Source organism: Babylonia areolata, chromosome 21 (genome assembly GCF_041734735.1).
Source record: "Babylonia areolata isolate BAREFJ2019XMU chromosome 21, ASM4173473v1, whole genome shotgun sequence".
In the NCBI taxonomy this organism is placed as follows: Eukaryota; Metazoa; Mollusca; class Gastropoda; order Neogastropoda; family Buccinidae; genus Babylonia; species Babylonia areolata.
This window is the reverse complement of record NC_134896.1, coordinates 161,855-183,073: the sequence shown is the minus strand read 5'-3', so window position 1 is coordinate 183,073 and position 21,219 is coordinate 161,855. Positions and strand designations below refer to the sequence as shown.

The window sequence follows — 21,219 nt, the reverse complement described above, 5'->3', positions numbered from 1 at the left end:
CATTCATTATAACCAATTGTCACGTTTTAAGCTCAAAACACACACACACACACACACACACACACACACACACACACACACCACAACTAAAACAAGGTACAGCCTATCATGCACAGACTTTCACACGTCTCACATGAGAGTGTGCGCGCGCGCGCACACACACACACACACACACACACACACACACAGTTCTCAAGAATTTAAAAGGTGGATTGAACGTGGAATAAAAGTCTTCAGAGCTCTGGATTTCAACTTAAAAGTTCTGTAGCGTCGTCCTGATGGCAATAGCTCATAATACTTTGCTAAAATATGGGTGTCGTCAGTTGCTATCTGCCTGCTTTTTTTAACCACTCGACTTTCATACAGCTCTTGCATACTAGCTTGTTTCACTCCCACAGTTTTACTGCATACACTCATGACATCGTTCAAAACACGCTTGCTCCTCACTCCCAAACTTCCATACCAGCACATAAATGAAACTGTAAGCACGGACTCGATACAACATCGATAATAACTTTGAAGAATATTTGAATTTATACCAACATTTCTAAGCTTCTGTAAACAAAAAATTCTAGATTGACATTTCTTATGAATGGAATCAACATTTCTGTCAAAAGTCAGCTTATTGTCTAAGATGGTCCCTAAATATCTATATTCATTGACCCTCTCCACTGTTTGACCATCAATAACAAGATTAGCTACAGGCAAGGGGTCTTTCCGAAAATCTATTAACATTTCTTTTGTTTTCAATACGTTGAGATCCAGATAGTTTTTCTCACACCAGGAACAGAACTTTTTAATTTCACTGAAATAAATAGCATCAGAGTTGGACAGATCTTCAGTTGTTGAATCATCAGAATATTTTATGACAGGAGTTTCCTCCGTGCCTCTGCAGTCATTTGTGTACAGTGTAAAAAGAACAGGGGACAGCACTGTACCTTGGGGTGCACCAGTAGAAGTAGATTTTAGAGAAGAGTGGGCAGAATGAAAGTGGACGGACTGAGTTCTATTGAGAAGAAAACTTACTATCCAAAGAGTAAGCTTCGGATCAACATCCATGCCTAGCAGTTTGAGGGCAAGGAGGTGAGGTTGTATTGTGTTAAAAGCAGAAGAGAAGTCAACAAAAAGGATACGAACGAAAGATCCCGTGTTATTCAAATGAAGGAAAGCATTATGAAGGAGAGTTAGGATAGCATCGTCAGTACTTCTGTGTGCTTTATAAGCAAACTGAAGAGAGTCAAGCTGCTGTTCAGTGAAAGAAAGAAGATGTCGGAGAATAATTTTTTCAAAGCATTTCATCACTACTGAAGTCAGGGCAATGGTGGTGGTGGTGGTGTTGTCAGAGTGGATCTGGTTGTTGTTATTGTTGTTAGAGTGTAAAGGAGAGTTGTTGTTGCTGTCAGATGAAATGGTGGTGTGATTATTATCAGAGTGTAATGGTGTTGGTGTTGTTGTTGTTGTTATTAGTTATGTTGTTCTAAGAGTGTAATGGTGATGATGTTGTTGTCAGAGTGTATAGTGTTATTTTTGTTGTTGGACGATAATGGTGGTTGTGTTGTTGTTGTCATAGTGTAATGTTGTAGTTGTGGAAGTGTAATGAGGTGGTCTTGATGGTATCACAGTGTAACGGTGTTGCTGTGGTTGCAGACGGACTGCGGCGGTTGTTCTTCCTGATGTCCATGCAGGAGGTGGAGGGGCAGAGGTCACTGATGGAGAGACTGATTCTAGCTGATACCCAGCTGTGGAAAGGTGTGTGTGTGTGTGTGTGTGTGTGTGTGCTTGTGTGTATGTGTGTGTGTGCTTGTGTGTGTGCGTGTGTATGTGTGCTTGTGTGTGTGTGTTTGTGTGTGTGTGTGCGTGTGTATGCATGTGTGTGTGCATGTGTATGTGTGTGTGTGTGTGTGTGTGTGTGTGTGTGTGTGTGTGTGTGTGTGTGTGTGTGTGTGTGTGTGTGTGTGCTCTTCTTTCTATTCTGTTCTTCCATTACACAAACATCATCATTTTACTGATGGCTGTTGTGGTTGGTGTATGCTGGGTATTTTCTTGTTTTTCTTTCCTTCAACTCACCAGAGGATCTTTAAAGTGTGTACTTGAAGCATGTGTATACACACTTTTAATTACACATACTTAACCGTGACCGAACTAGTGCAGACTCCAGCAGGGGTCTGAGGCAGGAATGTCAGACCCCTGCCGGAGTCTGCACTAGTTGGGTCACGGTAAGTATGTTATTTAAACGTAATTTTAGATAGAAAATTTCCTATCATAAGTACAGGTCCACACATTCATTGATGTGAGAGTTCGTTTTAGTTCATGTGTATAAATCCCTGACTAGCGTATGGTGTATGTGTATGCAGTGTTTGTGTGTGTGTGTGCAGTGGCAAGAACCATGAGTCACGAGTTGCTGATGTCGGGGTAAGTGTTCAGCTTCCACGGATATAGTGATAATCATCTGTAGATGTTAGTGTTAAGCTCTTTGGTACTGCGTTAAGTACCTGGGAACAGTGTTGAACACATTGGGACAAGCTCTTTGGTACTGCGTTAAGTACCTGGGAACAGTGTTGAACACATTGGGACAAGCTCTTTGGTGCTGCGTTAAGTACCTGGGAACAGTGTTGAACATATTGGGACAAGCTCCTTTGGTACTGCGTTAAGTACCTGGGAACAGTGTTGAACACATTGGGACAAGCTCTTTGGTACTGCGTTAAGTACCTGGGAACAGTGTTGAACACATTGGGACAAGCTCTTTGGTACTGCGTTAAGTACCTGGGAACAGTGTTGAACACATTGGGACAAGCTCTTTGGTACTGTGTTAAGTACCTGGGAACAGTGTTGAACACATTGGGACAAGCTCTTTGGTGCTGCGTTAAGTACCTGGGAACAGTGTTGAACACATTGGGACAAGCTCTTTGGTGCTGCGTTAAGTACCTGGGAACAGTGTTGAACACATTATGACTGGGGGACATGATAAACACCTGGGGATAATGTGTTGTTGGTGTGTGAGTGTGGAGTTGTCAGTGATATCCACAGTGCGTGCCTGCCCATGTATATGTCAGTGTTGTTGGTGTGTTGTGTGGAGTTGTCAGTGATGTCCACGGTGCGTGTCTGCCCATGTATATGTCAGTGTTGTTGGTGTGTTGTGTGGAGTTGTCAGTGATGTCCACAGTGCGTGTCTGCCCATGTATATGTCAGTGTTGTTGGTGTGTGAGTGTGGAGTTGTCAGTGATGTCCACAGTGCGTGTCTGCCCATGTATATGTCAGTGTTGTTGGTGTGTGAGTGTGGAGTTGTCAGTGATGTCCACAGTGCGTGTCTGCCCATGTATATGTCAGTGTTGTTGGTGTGTTGTGTGGAGTTGTCAGTGATGTCTACAGTGCGTGTCTGCCCATGTATATGTCAGTGTTGTTGGTGTGTGAGTGTGGAGTTGTCAGTGATGTCCACGGTGCGTGTCTGCCCATGTATATGTCAGTGTTGTTGGTGTGTGAGTGTGGAGTTGTCAGTGATGTCCACAGTGCGTGTCTGCCCATGTATATGTCAGTGTTGTTGGTGTGTGAGTGTGGAGTTGTCAGTGATGTCTACAGTGCGTGTCTGCCCATGTATATGTCAGTGTTGTTGGTGTGTGAGTGTGGAGTTGTCAGTGATGTCCACAGTGCGTGTCTGCCCATGTATATGTCAGTGTTGTTGGTGTGTGAGTGTGGAGTTGTCAGTGATGTCTACAGTGCGTGTCTGCCCATGTATATGTCAGTGTTGTTGGTGTGTGAGTGTGGAGTTGTCAGTGATGTCTACAGTGCGTGTCTGCCCATGTATATGTCAGTGTTGTTGGTGTGTGAGTGTGGAGTTGTCAGTGATGTCCACGGTGCGTGTCTGCCCATGTATATGTCAGTGTTGTTGGTGTGTGAGTGTGGAGTTGTCAGTGATGTCCACAGTGCGTGTCTGCCCATGTATATGTCAGTGTTGTTGGTGTGTGAGTGTGGAGTTGTCAGTGATGTCCACAGTGCGTGTCTGCCCATGTATATGTCAGTGTTGTTGGTGTGTGAGTGTGGAGTTGTCAGTGATGTCTACAGTGCGTGTCTGCCCATGTATATGTCAGTGTTGTTGGTGTGTGAGTGTGGAGTTGTCAGTGATGTCCACAGTGCGTGTCTGCCCATGTATATGTCAGTGTTGTTGGTGTGTGAGTGTGGAGTTGTCAGTGATGTCTACAGTGCGTGTCTGCCCATGTATATGTCAGTGTTGTTGGTGTGTGAGTGTGGAGTTGTCAGTGATGTCTACAGTGCGTGTCTGCCCATGTATATGTCAGTGTTGTTGGTGTGTGAGTGTGGAGTTGTCAGTGATGTCTACAGTGCGTGTCTGCCCATGTATATGTCAGTGTTGTTGGTGTGTTGTGTGGAGTGTGACCAGTGTGTCACCAGGTAGTGTCAGAGAGATGGTGTGTGTGTGTGTGTGTGTGTGAGTGTGAGTGTGGAGTGTTTGTGTGTGTGTGTGGAGTGTGTGTGTGTGTGTGTGAGTGTGTGTGTGTGTGTGTGTGTGTGAGTGTGCATGTGTGTGGAGTGTGTGTGTGTGTGTTTGTGGAGTGTGTGTGTGTGTGTTTGTGGAGAGAGAGAGAGAGTGAGAGAGAGTGTGGGAGGGTACGGGGGTAGGGGGGGCATAGTGTGATTAGTGTTTCACAAAGCAGTGTCACAGAGCAAGGTTTTTTGTGTGTATTGTGACCAGTGTGTCATCAAACAGTGTCACAGAGTGAGGTTTGTTGTGTGTAGTGTGACCAGTGTGTCACCAGACAGTGTCACAGAGCGGGGTGTGTTGTGTGTATTGTGACCAGTGTGTCATCAAACAGTGTCACAGAGCAAGGTAGTGTAGTGTGTAGTGTGACCAGTGTCACAGAGAAGGGTGTGTTGTTGGTGTGTTGTGTGTAGTGTGACTGGTGTGTCACCAGTGTCACAGAGCAGGGTGTGTTGTTGGTGTGTTGTGTGTAGTTTGACTTGTGTGTCATCAAGCGGTGTCACAGAGTGGGGTGTGTTGTGTGTATTGTGACCAGTGTGTCATCAAACAGTGTCACAGAGTGGGGTGTGTTGTGTGTAGTGTGACCAGTGTGTCATCAAACAGTGTCACAGAGTGGGGTGTGTTGTGTGTAGTGTGACTTGTGTGTCATCAAACAGTGTCACAGAGTGGGGTGTGTTGTGTGTATTGTGACCAGTGTGTCATCAAACAGTGTCACAGAGTGGGGTGTGTTGTGTGTAGTGTGACCAGTGTGTCATCAAACAGTGTGACAGAGTGGGGTGTGTTGTGTGTAGTGTGACCAGTGTGTCATCAAACAGTGTCACAGAGTGGGGTGTGTTGTGTGTAGTGTGACCAGTGTGTCATCAAACAGTGTGACAGAGTGGGGTGTGTTGTGTGTATTGTGACCAGTGTGTCATCAAACAGTGTGACAGAGTGGGGTGTGTTGTGTGTAGTGTGATCAGTGTGTCATCAAACAGTGTGACAGAGTGGGGTGTGTTGTGTGTAGTGTGACCAGTGTGTCATCAGTGTCACAGAGTGGGGTGTGTTGTGTGTATTGTGACCAGTGTGTCATCAAACAGTGTCACAGAGTGGGGCGTGTTGTGTGTATTGTGACCAGTGTGTCATCAAACAGTGTGACAGAGTGGGGAGTGTTGTGTGTATTGTGACCAGTGTGTCATCAAACAGTGTCACAGAGTGGGGTGTGTTGTGTGTATTGTGACCAGTGTGTCATCAAACAGTGTCACAGAGTGGGGAGTGTTGTGTGTATTGTGACCAGTGTGTCATCAAACAGTGTCACAGAGTGTTGTGTGTAGTGTGACCAGTGTGTCATCAAACAGTGTGACAGAGTGGGGAGTGTTGTGTGTATTGTGACCAGTGTGTCATCAAACAGTGTCACAGAGTGGGGTGTGTTGTGTGTAGTGTGACCAGTGTGTCATCAAACAGTGTGACAGAGTGGGGTGTGTTGTGTGTATTGTGACCAGTGTGTCATCAAACAGTGTCACAGAGTGGGGTGTGTTGTGTGTATTGTGACCAGTGTGTCATCAAACAGTGTGACAGAGTGGGGAGTGTTGTGTGTATTGTGACCAGTGTGTCATCAAACAGTGTCACAGAGTGGGGTGTGTTGTGTGTAGTGTGACCAGTGTGTCATCAAACAGTGTCACAGAGTGGGGTGTGTTGTGTGTATTGTGACCAGTGTGTCATCAAACAGTCTCACAGAGTGGGGTGTGTTGTGTGTAGTGTGACCAGTGTGTCATCAAACAGTGTCACAGAGTGGGGTGTGTTGTGTGTAGTGTGACTTGTGTGTCATCAAACAGTGTCACAGAGTGGGGTGTGCTCTTTTGCAGAGTGTTGAAAGACCCAGAGTGCAAGAAACAGTTTGCCGTCATCTTCACCAAGGTACACAACTCTTCCTCTGTTGTAATGAAAATTAAGGTGGGGTGGGCGACCTATAGCATAGTGTGATTTGAACAGAATTTGAATAGAAAAAGAAAAGTTTTTCCACATTTTTAATTCACAAATGTGCAGCTTTGCGTCAGATTAACAGGTGAAGAGATATTCTTCAAGAGCCCCATAAATGATGTATAATCATGGAACATTTTCTAGTTCATTGGAAGAAAACATTCTGTGGAAGGAATATGTTTTAGAATCAGTGAGGATAAAGTGGCTGTATTGAGAAGTGTGGTTGTAGAAATACAGGATGTGTCGGTGGTTTATTGATGATCATGTTGTGGTACTGAAGGAAGAGGTACCACAACAAGCTGACGTCTTCCTGCTGCCTGCAGGTATGTCAGTGTATGGATGCTCTCATTGCTTGGTTTCCATTTCCAGGTGACCAGATGTGGGACTGTGTGTGTGTGTGTGTGTGTGTGTGTGTGTGTGTGAAATGGTGTTCATTTGGAATGCACTGCTGCCTTAAGTTGATGGAGTTGGCTGGCTTTTTAAAATTTTGTTTGAACTTTTTTACAACTTGAAAAGAACAGAAGCCGTTTCAGACAGTAGCAAGTATTGACAGACATGCCTGACTGCTAAGTTCAGTGTAAGTATTGACAGACATGCCTGACTGCTAAGTTCAGTGTAAGTATTGACAGACATGCCTGACTGCTAAGTTCAGTGTAAGTATTGACAGACATGCCTGACTGCTAAGTTCAGTGTAAGTATTGACAGACATGCCTGACTGCTAAGTTCAGTGTAAGTATTGACAGACATGCCTGACTGCTAAGTTCAGTGTAAGTATTGACAGACATGCCTGACTGCTAAGTTCAGTGTAAGTATTGACAGACATGCCTGACTGCTAAGTTCAGTGTAAGTATTGACAGACATGCCTGACTGCTGAGTTCAGTGTAAGTATTGACAGACATGCCTGACTGCTAAGTTCAGTGTGTTTGCTACATATTTGTTTTTGACATTTATTTTTGATGGTTAACTTTTGTTTTTTTAGCAGGCAAAATAATTTAAGTCACTGGATGTTATATTTCATTTTTGTTGTGTATGAAGTTTTATGTGCTGTGCCAGTATTTTCTTCCTCTCCTCTAGACCTTGAGCGGTGGTCTGGAGATGCCAGTCAGCCAGTCATTCAGATCAGACGGTAAACCTGAAGTTCCATGTATAGCTTCACATAGTGGCATAGATCCCATGGCAACAAAAGGACTTTCACTGGTAAATTTCTGCAGAAAAAGTCCACTTTGATAGGAAAACAAATACACTTGGTTACAGAAAAAAAAGGTGGCACTGCACTGTAGTGATGTGTTCTCCCCAGTGGAGAGCAGTATGAAGTTCAGAAATCTGTTGTGGCAAGGAATAGTACAGTACACTACAGTACAGTTTTAAATATATGAATGATAATGTGTCTGTTTTATTTCTGAAATGCTCTGGGAGCTATGTGTGTGGCATACATATATAATTCTGTTGAACAGGAGAAAGAAAAATGGAATATTGTAAGTTTGTTACATAAATCTGTACAGAAAAATATCCTTGGCAGCTGTCAGTGCTGGTGTTTACTGCCCCCTTGAGGATGCTATGGCGGGGTGCAGGGGAGGGGGGGGGGGTGTTGTCTTTCAGTTTAAATAGTATCCCCACCTTCTGGATAAGATGTGCTAGAAATTCTCTGTTTTCTATTATTGCCTTTGTTTCTGGATTTTTCCTTTTTCTTTCTGTTGTCTCATTTTGTATGTCTCCTTATTTTCTGCCTTGCTGCTCCATTCATTTATTTTTGATGTCCAGAAAGTCTGGAATATTTTTCCTTTTTTCCTGGACATTGTTTCTGTGTTGTATTCTTTTTTGTGCCTAGGGATGAATGAGATGGCTGCTGGTAGTTTTCCCTGTTAGTATGATGTATCATTATGTTTGTGCTCAGGTTTCTTTTGTAAATCTTCTGACAAAAAATGAGCAGAGTGGGCAGTGTTGGCGGCGGCATGTCCAAAGTGTTTATATGCATGAATATAACTGCACTTGTGTCTCATTTTCTTTTTCAGGTATTTTTTGTCGTTGTGGTTATGATTTTGTTCAGGTTCTGCAGGACTGATTTTGTGTTTTCAGCCATGCTATGTTCCAGTGTGGTGGCTTGGTTATGAACATTAGTGATATATGTTGAAGTGTTAACAAGGGTGCAAGTGTGTCCAGGTATTCCTCAAACCTGAGTTTGAAAAGTCTGAATCACAACATTTGCCAGAATGGTGATTTTGTGTTTGAGTGCCTTCTGGTTCGTTAAATTGTGGCTTTTTGTTGAAGTGTGGCTTTCACTATTGTGACAAAAACGATCTCTTTGTTTGATGAAACCCCCCCCCCCCCCCACCAAAAACCCTCCTACTTCTTTATCTGCACAATCAATCTGCTTTATTTGTATAGTCAAAAAGCTCACTGCATGTGAGCAATGAAACAGTTTACTGGAATACATTGTTGAACAAAAGCATAAGGGAAACAATCTCTGACTCTGTCCACCATTTTGTCTACATGTCAGATTCTGTTTGTGATTCTGCTACTTCACAATGCTTTTATAATGTAGAAAAGAAGCAATGTCTGTCTCTTTGCTATCATCTTGGTTGTGTGTAACTTTTTATGTGGAGTGTTCAACAGGCATTGGCAGCATTTGTCGTGAAGTCTGCAAGCCAGAAAGTCATGCTGAAGACAAGGGAAAGGTGGTAACATTTTAGAAATGACCATACAATATTCCTGGATAGGAAAACAGTGATTGATTCTGTTTCTGAACACAGAAAAACTGGAAATGCTGTAACCTCATTTCTGCTATGAAGCAGTGCTAGGATTGGAAAGTTGGCGAAATCATTGAAAGGGTTTTGGACACTTACTGTTGAAGTCAGTACATGGGTTTTAATTACACATACTTAACCGTGACCCAACTAGTGCAGACTCCAGCAGGGGTCTGACATTCCTGTCCTGTGCAAACTACTATCCACCTATGCAGAGAAAATGAAACTACGGCTGATAACCTCCTGGAAGTAGGTAACCTCCCCTTTGTCCCGCTGGCTAGCGCCCTCTTTTTCCAGCAGCCATTATGACTCCTGTTCATGTGCTCTTCATACAGCTAATTTTTTTTTGTATTTTCTGTTTGTTTATCGATTCTCTGGCGTTCTTGTTTTTTGTCAAATTTTGTCTTCAACCAGGTCACATAACTGTTCGATTGGGAGATCAGGCTAAAATTAAGGCATGATTGCAATCGATTCGCGGACACTCTGGGCCCTCTATTTCTGGCCCTCTCAACAACACCAACCCGCCGCCTCTTCCACTTCCTTCGCTCCCTCCGGTTGACTCCAGACCTCCACCACCTCCTGCACCTTCACCGGCGACTTCTAGGGGTATGTTACCCCATACTCAGGTCAGTGGTGCCATTGATGCTATTCATTTCAATTCGCGAACGAACTCAACGTGATCTGCGTTTCTTGGCCCTGCCAGTCGGCAGGACGCCCGAGTCGATCTCCTCTATCATTTTTCCCATGCCAACAGTGGAATGTGCCATAATCCCTTTGGGAATACAACACCATACATTTGCTTTGGATCCGCATGCTAGACTGGACCCTATGTGCGATGCGTCCGTGGCGGCGGCCGTGACATTGGCTCACGCGCCCCTCTTCCGTCTCGGATCCTATGGCGACCGAGGAGCTTCGGGATGCCCTCCCCAGGGGTAGGGAGGAAGGTGGACCACTAGTCTAGGGGACACGCTTGCCCATGCATGTGCACCCTCCCCTTGTCCTGATTTTCCGACCCAAGGGAGACAACTCCTGCTTTGGCACCTTGCCGATGACCGCCGCAGTTACTTCCCTTTACCGACACGGCCACTCGCCAACAGTGCAGGTACGTGCACGGTCCCTTCAAGCTTTGCGGTGATGACCCCATCTGCCACACCGCCGGTTGCTGCTGTTTCCCATCCACTAATGGCGTCTCAGCATGTTGCTCAACCAAACAACCAGCAACCCATTGCTAACTTGCTGCAGCAATTATGCACTGGTGCCACACCTAGCGCCTGCTCCGCCCCTTGCCCACAGAGCAGATGCATACACGGCCCATTGAACTTCTGCAGTGCTGGTTTTTTCTGCCCCACTGCATAACTCCACTGTTACCCAGACTAATATCGGCAATTCCACGTCGGAGTTCCTCTTGATAACTTGATCCTGCCACTCGGCAGTGCTCGGGCCGATCTTGTCTATCCCCTTATCCGTCAATACACAACAGTTGAACGTCGGTCCTCTCGCAGAAACTATTCGCGAGATTGGACCGCCGTTCACCTACAGGGGGATGCACATCCCACGGCAAGCTGATGGACTTGCCACCCCCTCGCCCACGACGCCCATAACACTTGCTTACGGCGCCGTCATGCCACATGTCCCGACCGTCTCGCGTCCGATGGCGACCAATTCGGATAGGGATGCCCACGGCACGAAGGGACATTATAATAATTCCCCTTAATAATAATAATAATAATAATGGATACTTATATAGCACACTATCCAGAAATCTGCTCTAGGTGCTTTACAAAAACGCTTTTGATAACATAAAACATTATATCTATGTTACATACACACACCAAAATGTGACCACACACACGCACGCACGCACGCACACACGCACGCACGCACGCGCAGCATGACACTCCTCCCTCTACAGCGAGGAAACGTCACACCAGGGGATATGTGCTCTAAAGACACCATCCTTTTCGCCAAACATCGGCACCAAGGGAGGCAACTCCGCATTTGTAACCGACACAGCACGTCACTCCTGCCCACTGTGCTGTCCACCAACGATGTTTCTTCGGTTTCTCATTGGGTCCTGATCCCCATTCATGGACTTGACACAACTTTGCACAGCAACTGCACCTTTCTTGCTGTTTCTCAGGCCACTGAACGTTTGGGTTCATCCCCCCACACTTGCAGTTGCACACAGCCCACTGCAGGCATCCAACCCTATTACCATTCTGTTCTTGTTATACACAATAACAGGAAATAATCACAATGTTTCCCCTTCTATTCTTTTTATTTATTATCACAATCGACAACCACGGGGGGAAAAAAAAAAAAAAAAAAAAAAAAATATATATATATATATATATATACACACACACACACACATATATATATATATATATATATATATATATATATATATATATATATATATGAGATATCTTGCTACATTTATACACATTTCTGTTTACACTTATACATGTCTACTTACCCTTCGGTATACACATGTGTGTGCACTTACGGGATAGGTTCATACAACTTTCATATTAACATGTACAGTTATATTTCTATCTCTGTTCATTGACATCTGTTCATTGAGATTCCCTACATAGTAATATAGGCACACTTGCATTTGCATCCTCCTGTTCACAATGCCCAGAACTCTCTGCCTGTACGTACTGGCACTTTATTCATACGTGTATGTACATCTCATATAGAGGTGCATACACAAATTCCTTTCCATTACTGATTATGCACACTTACCCATTTACTTGGGTATATCTTTGCACGCTACACGTATGCTTATACAGCCGCTTATTTCTTGTGTCTCGATCTCTTGTCATTGGCATATTTCTGACATCATCACTTGAGTTGATGGAAGTTTATAATCCCTCAGCACATATATGTATTCATTTTCATAAATTCATCTCTAGCTTGCTTTCGGAGGACGACTGCACTCACAGACAAAACTGCCTCATTCACGCCTGAATGTATGCTCCTTCACATTTTAGTAGTGGCTGGTCCTTAGGGACCCACACACACTCCCTTCCCACCCACAGTGCTAAGGATGCCCTCTCTTGGTGCAAGGAGGGACAAGGCAATCCAACTCATTTGCCTACAACAGTCACCCATAGGGCTGGACATGCCCTAACTTGGTACAAGGAGGGATGAGGCAGTCCAAATTAGAGGTGCCACTCCGGACACACATGCCCTAAATTCCTTCCAAGTTTGTAAGGCATCCCTTCTTCCCCCCCTTGCCTACAACAGCCCTTGGTTTGCACCACTGTGGTTGTGACAACAGTTCCACACGGGCCCTACATCCTAGCCAGCCCTCCCATGAAGGGGTGTCAATCTTTGCCTTCCAAGTTTTAGCGGGCCCAAAAACTGCCCACTGGGTATATCTTTGCACGCTACACGTATGCTTATACAGCCGCTTATTTCTTGTGTCTCGATCTCTTGTCATTGGCATATTTCTGACATCATCACTTGAGTTGATGGAAGTTTATAATCCCTCAGCACATATATGTATTCATTTTCATAAATTCATCTCTAGCTTGCTTTCGGAGGACGACTGCACTCACAGACAAAACTGCCTCATTCACCCTAAGCCCATCTCTTCCACTCCTCTCTAGTAGCAGAAGGCCTGGGTCATAATTGTTTTCCTCTACACCCGGGAGAAAGGCATATTGACGAGGACGGATGCGTCTCACAAAGCACAACGAACCGTCCATTAGCCACAGGGGCGTACCTTTCTGCCCACTCATACCAGCACGGCAGATGCCGCTTTCAAGCACATCAGTTCACCCCATCACCTTGCTTGAACAGAGATCCAGCATCGACGTCTCAAACAATTGGCGTTTGAAAGCACTTTCTGTACTTGGTCTTCCCTGCACGATCCTTTCAGCCTCAACACACAACCACTGCTGTGGTTACAGATGGGCATTCCTTCTCAGCCACTGTCTTTCCATTGAGACACTTCCAGGGGTTTCTAGCCTAGGCAGGCTATCCCATCATGGAGCCCCAGCCTTCAGTCAAGGGCCTGTCAGAGGATGACTTTGTTGTCACTTCGGAAGCAAGCACCATGTCTTTCAGACACACGGTTGCACCACAAGACCCCGTCAACTCCTTCCGGCTTCCTTACATTTCAACATAACCTGCATGGTGGACACCTTCATCCCTCAAGCACACAGCAGCTGTTTCCTGATTTACCCATGCTGATTGGTGTCCTCCTCGGAACAGTACATGATAATCAGTCGTGTACGACAATGACCATCAGAACAGCAGAGGAGGCAACTGCTGTCCTGACTGTTCGGGCTGGAATTTGATTATACAATTTATAGTAGAGAGTGTTTTGCCCAAGTTGCATCCCCAGTCCCTCGATCAAGAGGGCCTTAGGACTCATCATTGGGACGGATCCCAAAGGCTAGTTAGGCCCAAGGCTACAGCACTAAGTCCCAGTACAATTTGACTTATAGTCTGAGAGGCATAGTCCTTCATGAAAGACTAAGCTGCAAATGATTTCCCTTTGCAATTAAGAAACCACTGATAATACAGCTCTCACTTTGCTGTTGGCCATACTGAAAACGTATGTCAGATCAGTGATTTGATGTAAATGGCCAGTACAACACATCTTGAGCCACTTTCCTCCCTGCCCCCGCCCAGCTCCATCCCAGACTCAGTGCGCACCACACACAGCCAGAGGCCTGTCATGGATCCGGTCCCCTTTTTCACTAAAGAACCTTCAGCGAAAATTTTCCCCATGGAAACTCTTCCATTAGGAATTCCACCACAGAATGAGACTCAGTGATCTGCGGGCACATGAAGTGCACTTCCATAGCCTGATCCAACCCAGCCATTGACTGCCGACAGCTTTCTGCAGGTTGCTGCAACATGCCACACTCAGGTAGAGAAGCCACCAAGCCTTCCGTATGCCCCTTCGTGATGGTACCTACCTGGGCAATTACACAGCCCTGTCCCAGAGACACCAGGGACATCAAGTCTTTTGTTGCCAAATGTCTGCCATTCTGTGCATAGGCAACATACCAGTGCTGTCATTTTTTGGCAACGACAAAAAAGTGGTGGAGGGAGCGCCCATCACCTCTCAGCTCGTATGGAGGAGCTCGACAGATCTGGCTGTCACGCCTAAGGCAAGCCCAACATGGTGGCCTACCTCTATCTCGTGCCACAGTTTCCTTCAAACACATATATCACTTCCACTATCGGGCCACAACCAATGTGGAATCATCAGATCAAACCATATGTGCACCTCCTTGCATTGACGCTCAACCGTGCTCAAATGTGACAAAACCCTATAAAGGTACGTGTTTCCTTCCCTTCCTTTGAATCGAAGGGCTCTCAGCAAAGTGTGGATTCAACACACCGACCTGATTTTCTTTGCGTTACATTTATCAGCACAGCTGTGGTCCACAGACCTCTCCCACAATACAGCTGCGGACCTCTGTCTTCTTTGCCCGCACCAATATCCTTAGGCAACACAGTACACTATACTTTCGTCGAATTCTACTTGAGGGACGTCTATCGCTTTAGGGATAATGGCTCAAGAGGCGTTGCCTCTGCAGTGGCAAGACATCATGGATGCTGCCTACTGGAAAAACCCTGCCATCTTCATCGACTTCTACCTGAGAGACATCGCACGCCTGCGGGATGATGGCTCAAGAGGCATCGCTTCTGTGGTAGTTGCACAACAGGCCATCGCAGCACACAGACAGTAGAACAGGCGAGCCCTCCACCTTGTCGCGCTATTCTGCACTAGTTGGGTCACGGTTAAGTGTGTGTAATTAAAAGGAAGTTTTCTATCTAAAATTACGTTTAAATAACATACTTACCGTGACCCAAATTTAAGACCCTCCCGTCCTCCCCGCTTCCTGTTCTCCCTGCTCGCTGCGCTGGTGATGGCATATTGCCGTCAAAAGAGGGTGCTAGCCAGCGGGACAAAGGGGAGGTTACCTACTTCCGGGAGGTTATCAGCTGTAGTTTCGTTTTCTCCGCATAGGCGGATAGTAGTTTGCACAGGACAGGAATGTCAGACCCCTGCCAGAGCCTGCACTAGTTGGGTCACGGTAAGTATGTTATTTAAACATAATTTTAGATAGAAAATTTCCTTTTTAGACACTTACTTACTGAAGACAGTGTTAGGGTTTGGACACTTGTTGTTGAAGTTAGTACTAGGGTTTTTAGACACTTAACTGAAGACAGTGTTAGGGTTTGGACACTTGTTGAAGTCAGTACTAGGGCTTTTAGACACTTACTGAAGACAGTGTTAGGGTTTGGACACTTGTTGGTGAAGTCAGTACTAGGGTTTTTAGACACTTACTGAAGAGTGTTAGGGTTTGGACACTTGTTGAAGTCAGCTCTAGGGTTTTTAGACACTTACTGAAGACAGTGTTAGGGTTTGGACACTTGTTGAAGTCAGTACTAGGGTTTTTAGACATTTACTGAAGACAGTGTTAGGGTTTGGACAGTTGTTGTTGAAGTCAGTACTAGGGTTTTTAGACACTTACTGAAGACAGTGTTAGGATTTGGACACTTGTTGAAGTCAGTACTAGGGTTTTTAGACACTTACTGAAGACAGTGTTAGGATTTGGACACTTGTTGAAGTCAGTACTAGGGTTTTTAGACACTTACTGAAGACAGTCTGGGTTTGGACACTTGTTGGTGAAGTTAGTACTAGGGTTTTTAGACACTTACTTACTGAAGGCAGTGTTAGGGTTTGAACACTTGTTGGTGAAGTCATTACTAGGGTTTTTAGACACTTACTGAAGACAGTGTTAGGGTTTGGACACTTGTTGAAGTCAGTACTAGGGTTTTTAGACACTTACTGAAGACAGTGTTAGGGTTTGGACAGTTGTTGGTGAAGTCAGTACTAGGGTTTTTAGACACTTACTGAAGACAGTGTTAGGGTTTGGACACTTGTTGAAGTCAGTACTAGGGTTTTTAGACATTTACTGAAGACAGTGTTAGGGTTTGGACAGTTGTTGTTGAAGTCAGTACTAGGGTTTTTAGACACTTACTGAAGACAGTGTTAGGGTTTGGACACTTGTTGGTGAAGTTAGTACTAGGGTTTTTAGACACTTAACTGAAGACAGTGTTAGGGTTTGGACACTTGTTGAAGTCAGTACTAGGGTTTTTAGACACTTACTGAAGACAGTGTTAGGGTTTGGACACTTGTTGAAGTCAGTACTAGGGTTTTTAGACACTTACTGAAGACAGTGTTAGGGTTTGGACAGTTGTTGGTGAAGTCAGTACTAGGGTTTTTAGACACTTACTGAAGACAGTGTTAGGGTTTGGACACTTGTTGAAGTCAGTACTAGGGTTTTTAGACATTTACTGAAGACAGTGTTAGGGTTTGGACAGTTGTTGTTGAAGTCAGTACTAGGGTTTTTAGACACTTACTGAAGACAGTGTTAGGGTTTGGACACTTGTTGGTGAAGTTAGTACTAGGGTTTTTAGACACTTAACTGAAGACAGTGTTAGGGTTTGGACACTTGTTGAAGTCAGTACTAGGGTTTTTAGACATTTACTGAAGACAGTGTTAGGGTTTGGACAGTTGTTGTTGAAGTCAGTACTAGGGTTTTTAGACACTGAAGACAGTGTTAGGGTTTGGACACTTGCTGAAGTCAGTACTAGGGTTTTTAGACACTTACTGAAGACAGTGTTAGGGTTTGGACACTTGTTGAAGTCAGTACTAGGGTTTTTAGACATTTACTGAAGACAGTGTTAGGGTTTGGACACTTGTTGTTGAAGTTAGTACTAGGGTTTTTGTGTGTGGTTCGTCCGTCGGGATCGATGAGGACCATCTAGTCATCCTGGGGGTGGGAGGGTGGGTTGGGCTTTGTGGGTGCGCAGATGACTGGTCAGGCCAATCCGCGCCTGGAAGGTTCTGACGCAGTGTGGGCCGGGGATGGTGGCGGCTGTTGGGGACTTGCTGGCACTGCTTTTCCTGGCCTGTCTGCGTTGCTCTGCTGCAGCGATTCTGTTGGTCTCACAGGATTTGGCGCCTTTGTGGACAGCTGAACGCCACTTTGGTCTGTCCATTGCATTCAGCTCCCATGTGTTGTGGCTGATGTTGAAGGCCTTCAGAGAAGCTTTCAGAGTGTCTTTGAAGCGCTTCTTTTGGCCTCCATGGGAGTGCTTGCCATGTTGGAGTTCACCGTACAGCAGTTTCTTGGGGAGCCGGTGGTCTGGCATGCGAACTACATGGCCTGCCCAGCGCAGCTGGGCCTGCATCAAGATGGTGTAGATGCTGGGCAAGTTTGCACGAGTGAGCACCTCTGTGTCAGGGATCTTCTCTTGCCACTTTATGCCGAGAAGTTTTCTGAGGCTGGTGGTGTGGAAGTGGTTCAGCTTTTTGGGGTGGCGTTTGTAGACCGTCCATGATTCACATCCATAGAGCAGTATGGTGAGAACTATGGCCTTGTATACTTTGAGCTTCGTCTCCAGGGTGATGCCTCTCCTGTTCCAAACGTTCTTATGGAGTCTGCCGAAGTCTTTGGCGAGTCTGGCATTCACCTCGTCGTCGATGACAACTGTGCGAGAGAGTGTACTGCCCAGGTATGTGAACTTGTCCACCGCGTTCAGTCGTTGCCCGTTGATGAAGATGTTTGGTTCAACGTAAGGCTTTCCTGGAGCTGGCTGGTGCATCACCTCAGTCTTCTTTGTGCTGATTGTGAGGCCAAACTTGTCACAGGCAGCAGAGAACTTGTTGACGCTGTGTTGCATGTCAGCTTCGGAGGCAGCGTTGAGAGCGCAGTTATCAGCAAACAGGAAGTCGTTGACGGTGTCTGTCCTCACCTTGGTTTTTGCTTGAAGCCTCCTGAGGTTGAAGAGTGAGCCATCTGTGCAGTACCTGATGCCAATGCCTACGTCAGCGTCTCTGAAGGCATCTGTCAGCATGGCTGAAAACATGAGACTGAACAGGGTGGGGGCAAGAACACACCCTTGCTTGACTCTGTTGGAGACAGGGAATGGTTCTGAAGTCTCTCCGTTGTCTTGGACTCGGGCCAGCATCCCATCGTGTAGTTGCCGTGTGATGGTGATGAACTTTCTGGGACATCCGTACTTCGCCATGATTCTCCAAAGGCCATCTCTGCTAACAGTATCGAAGGCCTTGATCAGATCGACATAGGTGGAGTAAAGGTCGGCGTTCTGTTCCTGACACTTCTCCTGGAGCTGCCTGGCAGCAGACATCATGTCGATAGTCCTGCGTTCTTTCCGGAAGCCACACTGGCTCTCTGGTAGGAGACCTTGCTCAAGGTGCGCTATGAGACGGTTGAGTAGCACTCTGGCCAGAGTCTTGCCTGCGATGGACAGCAGGGATATTCCACGATGGTTGTCACAGGCCTGACGGTTTCCTTTGCGCTTGTACAGGTGTATGATGGAAGCGTCTTTGAAGTCCTGTGGAACTGCCTCATGCTGCTAGGGTTTTTAGACACTTACTGAAGACAGTGTTAGGGTTTGGACACTTGTTGAAGTCAGTATTAGGGTTTTTGGACACTTAACTGAAGACAGTGTTAGGGTTTGGACACTTGTTGAAGTCAGTACTAGGGTTTTTAGACACTTAACTGAAGACAGTGTTAGGGTTTGGACACTTGTTGAAGTCAGTATTAGGGTTTTTGGACACTTAACTGAAGACAGTGTTAGGGTTTGGACACTTGTTGAAGTCAGTACTAGGGTTTTTAGACACTTAACTGAAGACAGTGTTAGGGTTTGGACACTTGTTGGTGAAGTCAGTGTTAAGAGTTTAGGACACTTGTTTGTGAAGTCAGTGTAAAGAATTTTGGACACTTTGTGGTCAGTGTTAGGATTTTGGACACTTGGTGGTCAGTGTTAGGATTTTGGACACTTGGTGGTCAGTGTTAGGATTTTGGACACTTGGTGGTCAGTGTTAGGATTTTGGACGCTTGCACCCCTGTGTCAAGTTGTAGGGGAGGAAGGCCAAAGAACATGGGTTTGTTTGCATAGTGTGGTGGGTAGATGGAGGTGATGTTGATGTGCCTGTTTTGTCCCACAGCACTATCCGCAGATGGTGGAGGATTTTATCCATGACGACCACGATCACGACGTCTCAGTAGTCTCCCTCTCTGTTCAGGTCTATACCGTGCCCAGTCTGGTAGGTGTCCGCATCTGGAACTCTACCCCCCCCACCCCATCCCCCCTACATCCCCTCTCTCCCTCCAGGCAGACAGCTCCCTCTCCCTGCCAGAGTGAACCCCCATATCCCCCTTTCTTATGTGACCCCTGGGGGGAGAACTGGCAGCGAGATGTGAGACGTCTGCCTGCACACCTGTTATTGAAAGTCTTGGCTTCTCCCCACTCACTTGTTCTGAGCTACAGCCTGGTCACTTGGGGGTGGGTTTGATCCATAGAGTTGTCACTTTGGGATGGGTTTGATTCATAGAGTAGTGTTGTCACTTGGGGATGGGTTTGATCCATAGAGTTGTCACTTTGGGATGGGTTTGATTCATAGAGTAGTGTTGTCACTTGGGGGTGGGTTTGATTCATAGAGTAGTGTTGTCACTTGGGGATGGGTTTGATCCATAGAGTTGTCACTTTGGGATGGGTTTGATTCATAGAGTAGTGTTGTCACTTGGGGATGGGTTTGATCCATAGAGTTGTCACTTTGGGATGGGTTTGATCCATAGAGTAGTGTTGTCACTTTGGGATGGGTTTGATCCATAGAGTAGTGTTGTCACTTGGGGATGGGTTTGATCCATAGAGTTGTCACTTTGGGATGGGTTTGATTCATAGAGTAGTGTTGTCACTTGGGGGTGGGTTTGATTCATAGTGTTGTCACTTTGGGATGGGTTTGATTCATAGAGTAGTGTTGTCACTTGGGGATGGGTTTGATCCATAGAGTTGTCACTTTGGGATGGGTTTGATTCATAGAGTAGTGTTGTCACTTGGGGATGGGTTTGATCCATAGAGTTGTCACTTTGGGATGGGTTTGATTCATAGAGTAGTGTTGTCACTTGGGGGTGGGTTTGATTCATAGAGTAGTGTTGTCACTTTGGGATGGGTTTGATTCATAGAGTAGTGTTGTCACTTGGGGATGGGTTTGATCCATAGAGTTGTCACTTTGGGATGGGTTTGATCCATAGAGTAGTGTTGTCACTTTGGGATGGGTTTGATCCATAGAGTAGTGTTGTCACTTGGGGATGGGTTTGATCCATAGAGTAGTGTTGTCACTTGGGGATGGGTTTGATCCATAGAGTAGTGTTGTCACTTGGGGATGGGTTTGATTCATAGAGTAGAGTTGTCACTTTGGGATGGGTTTGATTCATAGAGTAGTGTTGTCACTTGGGGATGGGTTTGATCCATAGAGTTGTCACTTTGGGATGGGTTTGATCCTTAGAGTTGTCACTTTGGGATGGGTTTGATTCATAGAGTTGTCACTTTGGGATGGGTTTGATTCATAGTGTTGTCACTTTGGGGTGGGTTTGATCCATAGAGTAGTGTTGTCACTTTGGGATGGGTTTGATCCATAGTGTTGTCACTTTGGGGTGGGTTTGATCCATATTGTTGTCACTTTGGGGTGGGTTTGATCCATAGAGTAGTGTTGTCACTTTGGGATGGGTTTGATCCATAGAGTTGTCACTTTGGGATGGGTTTGATTCATAGAGTAGTGTTGTCACTTGGGGATGGGTTTGATCCATAGAGTTGTCACTTTGGGATGGGTTTGATTCATAGAGTAGTGTTGTCACTTGGGGATGGGTTTGATCCATAGAGTTGTCACTTTGGGATGGGTTTGATCCATAGAGTAGTGTTGTCACTTGGGGATGGGTTTGATCCATAGAGTAGTGTTGTCACTTTGGGGTGGGTTTGATCCATAGAGTAGTGTTGTCACTTGGGGATGGGTTTGATCCATAGAGTAGTGTTGTCACTTTGGGGTGGGTTTGATCCATAGAGTAGTGTTGTCACTTGGGGATGGGTTTGATCCATAGAGTAGTGTTGTCACTTGTGGATGGGTTTGATTCATAGAGTAGTGTTGTCACTTTGGGATGGGTTTGATCCATAGAGTAG

At 45.6% G+C, this 21,219-nt stretch overlaps 1 protein-coding gene across 6 annotated transcripts in view; it reads left to right on the top strand.

Annotated features, from left to right (window-relative positions):
- Window positions 1-21,219, top strand: part of LOC143296708 (E3 ubiquitin-protein ligase UBR2-like) — a 185,529-nt gene that overhangs the window by 34,417 nt on the left and 129,893 nt on the right. For 4 of the 6 annotated variants that reach the window (XR_013057156.1, XM_076608759.1, XM_076608757.1 and 1 more), the window contains 3 exons: window positions 1,648-1,749; window positions 2,376-2,412; window positions 6,334-6,385. Coding sequence is in view for 5 of the 6 variants with exons in the window: in XM_076608759.1 (XP_076464874.1) it covers window positions 1,648-1,749; window positions 2,376-2,412; window positions 6,334-6,385 (191 nt within the window). In the remaining variant the exon portion in view is untranslated. Of the gene's footprint in view, window positions 1-1,647; window positions 1,750-2,375; window positions 2,413-6,333; window positions 6,386-19,210; window positions 19,310-21,219 lie in introns of all 6 variants that reach the window. The other 2 variants (XM_076608760.1, XM_076608758.1) reach the window with 1 other exon arrangement.